The sequence below is a fragment of the Erinaceus europaeus genome, chromosome 2, assembly GCF_950295315.1.
Source record: "Erinaceus europaeus chromosome 2, mEriEur2.1, whole genome shotgun sequence".
NCBI classification, from domain to species: Eukaryota; Metazoa; Chordata; class Mammalia; order Eulipotyphla; family Erinaceidae; genus Erinaceus; species Erinaceus europaeus.
Window position 1 is genome coordinate 4207664 of NC_080163.1, and position 11684 is coordinate 4219347.

At 54.4% G+C, this 11684-nt stretch overlaps 1 protein-coding gene across 3 annotated transcripts in view; it reads right to left on the reverse strand.

Moving 5' to 3' along the window:
* The window catches only part of RRAS (RAS related), a 78175-nt gene extending 67083 nt beyond the window's left edge, over nucleotides 1–11092 (reverse strand). Inside the window, exons 1-6 of one of the 3 annotated variants that reach the window (XM_060174661.1) lie at nucleotides 10870–11078; nucleotides 9120–9207; nucleotides 7954–8056; nucleotides 7764–7872; nucleotides 3576–3694; nucleotides 3392–3486 (exon numbers count right to left, since the gene is read on the reverse strand). In XM_060174661.1, the coding sequence (XP_060030644.1) occupies nucleotides 3402–3486; nucleotides 3576–3694; nucleotides 7764–7872; nucleotides 7954–8056; nucleotides 9120–9207; nucleotides 10870–11022 (657 nt within the window). In that variant the 5' untranslated portion in view covers nucleotides 11023–11078 and the 3' untranslated portion in view covers nucleotides 3392–3401. Of the gene's footprint in view, nucleotides 1–3079; nucleotides 3487–3575; nucleotides 3695–7763; nucleotides 7873–7953; nucleotides 8057–9119; nucleotides 9208–10869 lie in introns of those variants that run through there. The other 2 variants (XM_007531311.3, XM_060174651.1) reach the window with 2 other exon arrangements.
* Nucleotides 11093–11684: the final 592 nt, after the last annotated feature.

Consider the following 11684-nt stretch of genomic DNA (forward strand, 5'->3'; position numbering starts at 1 on the left):
CAACAGCGTGTAAAGTTTCGAGACCTTCTTTGAATCTGGAGAGATGGCAGTCGTTGACTATGCACTATGAACCCACTGTTCCTGGTGGCCGTTTTTTCGCCATCTCATTGGATAGAGGATGGAGAATTTGAGAGAGGAGAAGGAGATACGGTGAGAGAAAGACACCTGTGGTTCTGCTTCACTGCTTAGGAAGCATCCCCACCGCAGGCAGGGAGCCGGGGCTCAAATCTGGATCCATAGATGGCTTAACTGGGAGCACCACCACCGCACTCCCCCAGGGACTTCTCATGCTGTGCTGGTTTTTTCTTTTCCTCCAAGGTTATGACTAGGGCTCAGTACAGGCACTACAAATCCACTACTCCTGGTGGCTTTTTTTTTTTCTTCCCTATTTCACTGGATAGCACAGAGAGGAGGGGCCAGGCAGTGGCACACCTGGTGGGTATGGACCTTGGGTCAAGTCCCTGGTCCCCACCTACAGAGGCAAAGCTTCACAAGTGATGAAGTGGGTCTGTAGGTGTCTCTCCCCTGTCTCCCTTTCCCCTTTTTAATTTTTCTCTGTCTCTATAAATATTTTTTTAAGATGGTGGGAGTAGATAGCATAATGGTTATGCAAAGACACTCATGCCTGAGGCTCAAAAGTCCCATGTTCAATCCCCCAGACCACCATAAGAGTTGAGCAGTGCTCTGGGGAAAAAAAAAAAAGGTGGTCCAGGAAGTGGCACAGTAGATAAAGCACTGGACTCTCAAATAGGAGGTCCCAAGTTCATTCCCTGGCAGCACACATACCAGAGTGATGTCTGGTTCTTCCTTATTAATAAGTAAATCTTAAAAAATAAAAGAGGGAGAGGGAAAGAGAAAGATACATGCACCATATTCCCCCTGCAGGTGGGGAGTGGGGGCTTGAACACAGGTCCTTGCATGGTCATTGCATTTAACTGGGTGCACTACCACCCAGCCCACACTATGACGCGTCTTCCCTTCTGCCTATCTGAATGGAAAGGCAGCCTGGAGCAGTGAAATCCGTGCATTTCAAAGAATGAAAGAAAAATGAAGAAAAGAGGTGGCACCATCCCCACCCGCCAGGAATCAGGACTCAGCCCTGCGGAGCGAGGGAGCGTTGAGCAGAAGACCGGGGCGTGGAAGTGGTGACTGCGAGCCTGCTGCTCTTGTCCTGAGTTCCTGGCAGGGCTCAGGCAGGGGTGTCATGGTGTCTGCTGTAAGAGTAGGAGTCTCCCTGCCCGGCAGGAGGGCCGAGCCCTGCAGAGCTGGGGTTCTCGGGGAAGGGCAGTGGACTTGAACCACACTGCCTTGAGCACACCCAGTCCCTGGGCAAAGGGTGGAGGGCTGAGCGCTGGCCAAGCAGTTTGTGATGATGGGAGCGGGGAAAGGGAGTTAGCTAATCTCTGTTCCCAACTGGAAAACAGAGGGACATTCATGGTTCTGGGGCGGAAGCCTGAGTGCTTTGTGTGTGCTGGGTGCTGTGCCTCCTCTCTCCATTTCTCTCTGTCCTATCCAACAACGACAATAATAACTACAATAGTAAAACAAGGGCAACAAAAGGGAATGAATAATAATAATAAACTTTACCATGTACAGGGGGCTGGGGAGACAGCATAGTGGTTCTGTAAGAGACTTTCAGCCTGAGGCTCCAGGGTCTCAGGTTCAATCCCCAGCACCACCAGTGCGCTGGTAAATAAATAAATAAATAAAATAAAAATAATCCCAAAAATAATAATAAAAGGGGGAAAAGACACAGGAGTGATGAAGTTGCCATGTACTATTGTTATTTTTTGCCTCAAGGGTTATTGCTGGGGCTCGGTGCCTGCACTACAAATCACTGCTCCTGGAGGCCACTTTTTCCATTTTTGTTGTCCTTTTTAGTGTTGTTGGATAGGACAGAGAAATCTAGAGAGGAGGGGAAGACAGAGAGGGAGAGAGAAAGACAGACACCTGCAGACCTGCTTCACCGCCTGTGAAGCGACTCCCCTGCAGGTGGGGAGCCGGGAGGGCTCAAATTGGGATTCTTAGGCCGGTCCCTGTGCTTTGTGCCATGTGTGCTTAACCTGCTGTGCTACCACCCGGGCCCCTATTTCTTTCGTTTTTTCTTTTTTTTCCTCCAGGGTTATTGCCAGGGCTTGGTGCTTGTACCATGAATCCACTGCTCCTGGAGGCCATTCCTTCCCTTTTGTTACCCTGGTTGTTTTACCATTGTTGTGGTTATCGTTGTTATTGATGTCGTTGTTGGACAGGACAGAGAGAAATGGAGAGAGGAGGGGGAAAGATAAGACACCTGCAGACCTGCTTCACCGCCTGTGAAGCAACACCCCCTGCAGGTGGGGAGCCGGGGTTCGAACCGGAATCCCTCTCCCAGTCCTTGTGCTTTGCGCCACGTGCACTTAACCCGCTGCGCTACCGCCCAACTCCCTTATTTTCTTTTTTACCAGAACACTGCTCAGCCTTGGCTTATGGTGGTGTGGCAGAGTTGAACCTGGGACTTCAGAGCCTCAGGCATGAGAGACTCATTGCATAACCGTTATTCGCACCTTACTTCCCCTTCCACAGGGAAGCCTCTCTCTTCTCTTTGAGTGGGGGGTGAAGATTAATGGCAAACTTTATTTATTTACTTATTTATTTATTGCCTCCAGCCTTCTAACCCTGGAGGCAATAAATAAACATTTGCCATTGGGGGGGGGGGGGTCTGGCGATAGCACAGAGAGTTAAGCGCACATGGCACCAAGCGCAAGGACCAGCATATAAAGATCCCGGTTCGAGCCGCCTGGCTCCCCACAAGCAGTGAAGCAGGTCTGCAGCCGTCTGTCTTTCCCCCCTCTCGATTTCTCTCTGTCCTATCCAACAACATCAATGACAAAAATAAGGGCAACAAAATGGGAAAAAAAATGATCTTCTGGAGCAAAAAAAAAAAAAAAAGCCCTTGATCTCACCCCTACCCAAACAGAAGAGAGAGGTTGCCCTGTGAAGGGGAAGTGGGGTGCAGGGTCTGACCCCTAGTCTGCACCTCCACCCTCATGCCTGTACTCCCACTCCCCCACCAGCAAAGGACCCCAGATTTGATGGTTCTTGATGGGTCAAGGCTTCAGCTTGTGTCTCCCCACCACCCGCCCCACCCTTTAGCATTCTCACGGCATCTGTGGACACTGGCAGTGATGTTTATTTGAGGGGAGAGGCGTATGTACAGCAGTGACCTGGGGGGGGCCTTGCCCCGCTGGGGGCTGGGAAGGTGGGGAACAGGCATCGCTGGCAGAAGGCACACAGTGACCCTGGCCCTCAGGGAGGGGGGCCAGGAGTTAGGTGGGGGTGTAGTGTATGCTGGAAGGCCCAGAGCGGGGAACTGAGGCTGAGTGGCAAGGAAGGCTGGTCCCGAGAGCTGGGCCCCCCTGGAGCTACAGGAGGACGCAGGGACAGCCTCCCGCCTTCTTCCGGGGGGTGCTGGGCGGGCTGGGGGGCAGCTCCTGCTCTTGGTACTTCCTGCAGGGAGAGGCTGATGAGCCCCAGGGGCGGGGGGGGGGGGGGCTGGCCGGGAACCCCCCCTCAGGCTGGCTGGCTCCCGCACTCACCGCACAGCCCGCACCAGCTGCTCGAAGGCCTCATCCACGTGGAGCCGCAGCTTGGCCGAGGCCTCGAAGTAAGCCAGGTGGTGGGAGGCGCTGAAGGCGTGGGCTTCAGACCGCGGGACCTGTGCAGGGCAGTGCAGGGAGTCAGCACCCTCCCTCTGGCCCCCCACAGCAGAGGGGGGAGGATGCAGGACCCTGGGTGGTCCCCAAGGGGCTTACACCTAGGTGGGGACTCAGGGAGGCTGGGAACCTGCTCCACACTGCAGACTCCAGCCCCAGCACCACATGCAAGGTGCTGGGCATCAGGGGGAGCTCTGGTGCAAGGGTGAAGTGACGCATGTGCAAGGACCTGAGCCACCAGAATAAACAGATACCGAACACATAAGCCGGGCAGTGGCGCACCTGGAAGAGTGCACATGTCAGAATGCACAGGGACCCAGGTTCAAGCCCCCAGTGCCCACCTGCAGAGGAGAAAGAAATTTGCCGAGCTGTGAAATAAGGCTGCAGGTTTCTTTCTTTCTTGCCCCACCTTCTCTCTCTCTCTCTCTCTCCTCCCCCTCTCAATTTTCTCGGTCTCTAGCCAAAAATAAATAATTAAATAATGTAAGATGAAGAAATAATTAATAAGGACCAAGTGGCGGCATGCCTGGTGAGGTGCGCACATTACAATGAGCAAGGCCCGGATTTGAGCCCCCCAGTCCTTACCAGCAAGGGGAAAGCTTTGCAAATGGTGAAGCAGTGTTGCAGGTGTCTCTCTGTCTCTCTGCTCCTCTATTTCCCTCTTCCCTCTTGATTTCTGGCTGTCTCTACCCAGTCAATAAAGATAATTAAAAATGTTTAATGAATAAATTTATAAAAAGGGGGGGTCGGGTGGTAGCACAGCGGGTTAAGCATACACGGCACGAAGCTCAAGAACCTATGCAAGGATCCGGGTTTGAGCCCCCGGCTCCCCATCTATGTGGGGGCGTCGCTTCACAAGCAGTCAGGCAGGTCTGCAGGTATCTGTCTTTCTCTCCCCCTCTCTGTCTCTCCTCCTCTTTCGATTTCTCTGTGTCTTATCCAACAACACCACCAATGGCAAGAATAACAACAAGGGCAACAAAATGCCTGCCAGGAGCAGTGGGTTTGTAGTGCAGGCACCGAGCCCCAGGGATAACCCTGGAGGCAAGAAAAGGGGTGCAGGCCGGGCACGGCACACCCAGTATGTGCACACAGCACCAGGCACAGGGACCGGGCTTCTCCCCCTCCTCGTCCGCAGGGGGGAAGCTTCACAAGGGGTGAAGCAGGGCTGCACCTGTCTCTCTCCCTCTCTATCCCCCCCTCCTTTCTTAATTGCTTTATGTCTTGTCAAACTAAACAATACAATAAAATAAAAATAAGGGAAAAAAATCAGCTGCCAGGAGCAGTGGATTCATAGTGCAGTTACCAAGCCCCAGTGATAACCCTGGTGGCAATAATAATAAAAACTAAAAATAAATCTAAAAAAAAGTTAGAGAAGTAAATTAAAGAATTAAAGAATAAGTGCAGGTGGCACAAAGCACAAGCGCCGGCATGAGGATCCCGGTTCGAGCCCCCGGCTCCCCACCTGCAGGGGAGTCGCTTCCCAGGCGGTGAAGCAGGTCTGCAGGTGTCTGTCTTTCTCTCCCCCTCTCTGTCTTCCCCTCCTCTCTCCATTTCTCTCTGTCCTGTCCAACAACAACAGCATCAATAACAACAACAATAATAACTACAACAATAAAACAAGGGCAACAAAAGGGGATAAATAAATAAATAATAAAAATATTCAAGAAAGAGTGGTCCGGGAGGTAAAGCATTGACTCAAGCACGAGGTCCTGAGTTCAATTCCTGGCAACACATGGATCCGAGTGGAGCTCTGATTCTCCTTCTCTCTCTCTCTCCTATTTCTCCCATTCATAAACAAATAAAATTTTAGGAAAAATAAAAAGAGGTAGGAAGTAAAAGAGCAAGAAAAATCCTGGGGGTGGGGGGGCTGGCGGGTGGCATACCTGGTTGATTGCACATGTAATAATCTGCAAGGACCCAGGTTCGAGCCCCCAGTCCCCACCTGCCAAGGGGAAGTTTTGTGAGTGGTGAAGCAGGGCTGCAAGTGTCTATTTCTCTCCCTCTCGGTTTCTGGCTGTCTCTAGCCAATAATTAAATAAGTAAGTAGATAGATAAATACAGAGTAGCAGTCCACAGGGCTCACATGTTTGAGACCCCAGAGGCTCCCAGTTCAGTCCCCGGCACGAGCACATACCATGTGGCCTCTCTGTCCATCTCTGTCACTCCCATTCCATCCTCATAAAGATAAATATTTATTTTACTCTTTGCCGCCAGGGTTATCTGCCTACTGCTGGGCTCCAGCCCTGGATGACTCCACTACTCCTGGTGGGTGCTTTTGAAGTTTGTTATTTTGTTCTTAGATGGACAGAGGCTAGACACCACAGCACCGCTCCAGCACTCGTGAAGCTTCTCTGAGTGGGTGCTCCCAGGAGGTGACTGAGGGCTGAAACCCAGGTCCTTGTGTATGATAAAGAGTGCACTCTAGGGGCTGGGTGGGGGCGCACCTGGCTGAGCACGCATGTTACAGTTCCGAAGAACCGAGTTCAAGTTTCCAGACCCCACCTGCAGGGAGGGGGAAAGCTTTTCGAGTGGTGAAGCAGGGCTGCAGGTGTCTCTCTCTCTCCCTCTCTATCTCCCCCTTCCCCCTGCATTTCTATATGTCTATGTTCAATAAACAAATAAAGATAATTAAAACTTTCTTAAAAAGAGGGAGTGGGCAGTAGTGCAGTGGATTAAGCGCACGTGGCACAAAGCACAAGGACCAGCATAAGGATCCCAGTTCGAGCCGCAGATCCCAAACTGTTTGTTACATGTTACAGTGTGCAAGGACCCAGGGTCAAGTCCCCAGGCCCGATCTGCAGGAGGAAAGCTGCACAAGTGGGGATGCAGTGCTGCAGGTGTCTCTGTCTCTCTCCCTCTGCTTCTCCATTTCTGGCAGTCTCTATCCAACAAATACATAAAGATGATTTTAAGAATTAATTTAAAAAGACCAAGAACAAACCCTCTTGGGTCTGGGATGGGACATGGTGACTAATACGCTAGACTTGGACGTATGAGTTCCAGAGTTCAGTCTCTGAAATCTCATAGGCCAGAGTGATGCTCTGGTTTTCTGTCTTGTTAAAAAAAAAAATGCACTTCTTGCTCTTAACAATGGCAACAAATCCCTTAAAAAAATTAAATTAAAGTGATCTGGAAGGTGGCACAAAGGATAAAGCACTGGATTCTCAAGCATGAGGTCCTGAGTTTGATCCCCAGCAGCACATGTACCAGAGTGATATCTGGTTCTTTCTCTCTCTCCTCCTATCTTTCTCATTAATAAATAAATAAAATCTTTAAAAAAAAAGATTTAGGGAGTTGGGTGGTAGAGCAGTGGGTTAAGCGCACCTGGCGCAAAGCACAAGGACGGGTTGAAGGATCCTGGTTCGAGCCCCGGCTCCCCACCTGCAGGGGAGTCACTTCACAGGCGGTGAAGCAGGTCTGCAGGTGTCTGTCTTTCTCTCCCCCTCTCTGTCTTCCCCTCCTCTCTCCATTTCTCTCTGTCCTGTGCAACAACGAACATCAATTATGGCAATAATGATAACCACAACGAGGCTACAACAACAAGGGCAACAAAAAGGGGGGAAAACGGCCTCCAGGAGCAGTGGATTCATGGTGCAGGCACCGAGCCCAGCAATAACCCTGGAGGGGGGGGGGGGAAAGGGCTATGGTGAAGCTACGGAGCATAATGGTTCTGCAAAGAGACTCTCATGCCTGAGGCTCTAAAGTCCCAGGTTTAATCCCTGGCACCACCATAGACCAGATCTGAGCAGAGGACACAGAGGCTGTCCTGGGGGTGTGGGGGGGACCCAAGGAAAGGCTGTGAGCAGGGGAGGGGCAGTGAAGCTAACGGGGTAGGGAGGGGCTGAAAATGGGCCAGGGACTAGAAGCAGCAACAAGGCAGGAGACTGGCTGAGGGCGGTGGGAGAGGGCTCCCTCTGCCCCCCTACCCACCGGGCACCCCTGTGTTGAATGCTGAGGACCCCCGAGGGGCTGACTTGGGGACCGCTCATCTAGTGAGGCAGCAGGACTTCAGGGAGGGTGACATTTGTGGAGATCTGGGAGGTGCCCTGACAGAGATGGGGTCCCCACCTGGCGCTGTGCTTCTAGGTCTGCCTTGTTCCCGACCAGCACGATGGGGAAGTCGTCGCGGTCCTTGACTCGGAGGATCTGCGTGAAGAGCTTGCCCACCTCGTTGAAACTGTGGGTCAGGCTGGTGGCGTGAGGGTCTGCCGGCACCCAGCCCACCCCACCCCCGTGCCCGCGACCCGCGGCTGCTCACCTCTGCCTGTCGTTGATGGCAAACACCAGCAAGAAGCCGTGCCCCGCACGCATGTACTGCTCCCGCATGGCGCCGAACTCCTCCTGGCCTGCCGTGTCCAGGACTGTGGGGGCAGGGACAGGGGTCGCCCGCCGGAGCCCTTACTCCTGCCATGCTCTGCATCTGTCTGTCCATCCACCCACCCAGCCACATACACTCCATCCATCCTCCAGCCACCCACTCACCCACTCCACCCATCATCCTCCATCATCCACTGTGCACTTAGCCACGATCTATCCATCCATGCACTTCATCTGTCTGTCCATCTACTCACCTCTCCTCCCCACTCACTCATCCAAGCATCACCCATCTGTCCATTATCCATCTGCCATGACCCAGTTATCCAACGACACACCCATCAGTCTATCCTTACCCCATCCATCCATCCATCCATCCATCCATCCTCCATCTGTCCATGCACTTACACACACACTCCTCCACCCACCCTCATCCATCTATCTATCCATCACCCATCAACTCACTGCATCCATCCGTCCATCTGTCCATCCATCTATCCATCAATCCATCAATCCATCATCCATTCATCAATCCATCATCCACCCATCCATCCATCATCCATTAATCCACCCCACCATCCATCCATCCACCATCCATCCATCCACCATCCATCCATCATTCATCCATCCATCCTCCATCTGTCCATGCATTTACACACACACTCCTCCACCCACCCTCCTCAACCATCTATCACCCATCTATTCACTGCATCCATCCATCCATCTATCCATCATTCCATCCGTCCATCATCCATCCATCCATCTATCCATCCATCCATCCATCGTCCATCCATCAATCCATCATCCATCCATCCATCATCCATCCATCCATCCATCATCCATCATCCATCACCATCCAACCATCACCATCCATCCATCATCCATCATCCATCCATCATCCATCCATCTATCCATCCATCCATTCATCACCATCCATCACCATCCATCCAACCGCCCATGCATCTACCCATCAATATACTCACCCATTCCATGCATCCATTCACTCACCCACTGACTGCACCCACCCACCTATCCATCCACTCACCCAGGTACCCATCCATCATCTGTCCATCCACCCGCCCATCCACCCACCCTCCCCGCCACGCTCACTGTCCAGCCGGGCAGGGATGCCATCCACAGTGCAGATCTTCGTGTAGGAGTCTTCAATGGTGGGGTCATAGTCAGACACAAAGTAGGACTGGTGGGGCAGGGGGGGCGGTTACTACAGATCCCCCTCTGCACTCCCCCCCCACCCCCGCATAAAGTTTATCCGTTGCATCCAGGTTTTGTCACATTTATCAAATCACTTCCCTTCTCTGAACCTCAGTTTCCTCATTTGGAGAACCAGGATAAGAATAGCCCTGCACTTAAGCCAGTGTTTGTGAAGTTGTTTCAGGCAAAAGCCCTGTGAAGTATTTGGCAAGATGCCTGGACATAGTAGGTGCTCAGTTATTGAGGGTCCTTGCTCAGATTATCAAGCATCTAGACTCCCCCCCTCTCTCCTCGTCCTCCTCCTCCTTACTCCTTTTCCTTTTCCTCCTGCCCCCACCCCCACCTCCAAGCAGTTTCCAGTATCTCCTCCCAGGGGAACGACCCGGTTTCAATCCGGTGGGGGAGAAGCTGCCCCACCCTCGGGTGGGCCCCTCCCTTCCTGCCTGGGTCCCTGCCCGCCTACAGCCAGGACTCTGGCCAGCTTTGGGTTAGCTCCTGGGTGCCAGGGGACCAGAGCTGGGCCTTTGCCTCCTCAGTCAGGGGCATTGCCAGCGGGGTCTCTAAAGGCACCTGGAACAGATGGTGGCTGTGCAGTAGCACCTGGGGTGTGTGTGTGTGTGTGTGTGTGTGTGTGTGTGTGTGAGGGAGGTCTCCTTCTAGGATTTCTTAGAGGTTGCACGTGGGGAGGGTGTGGGGGGGGCTTCTCGAGAACGGGGTGGAGGCTTCTTGGGCCGTGGCAGATTTTCAGATATAAGGAGTGAATCGGCAGTGGGGGCATCCTTAGGGGGAATGTTTGTCAGGGAGGAAGCGGAGTGGGGGACAACGAGGGGTGTGTGTGAGGCCACAAAAAGTGGAGGGAGGACAAGTAGGGGAGACCCCCCCTCAGAAGCCGCTCAGTTTCATTTGGGAGAGTTTGTCACAGACTACAGGTGGCCCCAGACACATGTTTTGGAGGGGGTCTGTGAAACTCCCAAGGAGTGGGGTCTTTCTGGGGGCTTCTTCCGAGGAGACGATTTGGGGGCTAACCAGGATTCCTGAGAGGAGCTGGGGAGTGGGTGGAGGAAAGCTGGAGGTGCAGGAGAAGCAGGTTTTCCCTGGGGTGGGGGGACTCCCAGGACCTGGCACAGTGGGGCTCTCAGGGAAGGCCAGAGGGCAGGATCTGATTGCATCTGATTCTCCTGGGTCCCTTCTCCCTCTCAGGGTCAGGACCGGGACCGGGACCGGGACCAGGACCAGGGTCCTCCACGAGCCTCGGAGGCAAAGTCTGGGCTGAAGTTTTGGATTTGGGGGAAGGGGATGAAACATCGACACTGCGGGGATCTCAGGGGTGCTGGGCACAGGTGCTCAGAGGGGAATCTGGGGTTCAGCATTTGGGGGAGAGCCCATGGGAGGGCTTACAGGCTGAATGGGGAGATTCTTCTGCACTGAGGGTGCACAGGGGGCGCCCAGGGGGCGCCCAGGGGCGGGTCAGCGCGGAGCAGGGTGCTGGGCACCCGGGGGGTAGAGGCAGCACCCTCCTGTCCGGGGTGGAGACCCCGCGGAGGTTACTCCGGTCACTGTCAGAAGCCTTCCTCCGAGGGTCTGGGGTAAGTCGGGGTGTCGGGGTATCCCCCCCCTCCCCAGGGCTCCCGGGGCGAGGGCCCACTACCTGGATAAATTGGATGGTCAGAGCGCTCTTGCCCACGCCGCCGCCGCCCACGACCACCAACTTGTGTGTCTCGCTGGGTGGGGGGTCCCCGGGTCCCGGCCCCCCGCCCCGGGGCCGCCCCCGCCCCGTCCCGGACGCCGCCCCGCTGCTCATGTCGCCACCGCCGCCGCTGCCGCTGCTACCGCCTGGGGGGAACCGGGCGGGGCGTCGGGGCGGGGAGCGCTAATGAGGCTACTGCATAATCATGAGCTCCGGCCAGATGGGCGGCAACCTCTGGACAGCGGGGGCGGGGTCGAGGCAGGGAGGGGCGGGTTTATGCTAATGAACCAGGAAAGTCGCTTCCCTGCGGCGCTGGGGAATTCCAAAAGGGGCGGGGATATGCTAATGAGGGAAATGCGCTCCCGGCCCAACAGCGCCACGCGCTCTTCCTAGCCTGACCGTCCGAGGGCGGAGCTATGCTAACGATCCCTGAAATTTTTTTTGGTTGACGAATCGGGAATTGCCTTTGGGGAGGGGCTATGCAAATGAGACGCCTCCTGGGGCTCCGTCTCCGCGGCTTGGTCTTAGTGGGCGGGGCCGGGGACGCGCGCGGCCGTATATAGGCGCGCTGGGAGAAAGGAGCCTGTCCCCAGGGCAAGCTCCACCTCCGCCCTGGGAGTGCAGCCAAGCTCTCGACTCGGGCGTCTGGGCTGGTGTCGGAGTCTCCACCCGTTTAGGGACCTACGCTTCCGGTTCCCTCTGTTCCAGCCTAGCGGAAGACGGACTGGGATGGGGGAGACGGGGCCCTGGAGGGGGAGAGCAGTTTGGGAAGGGGG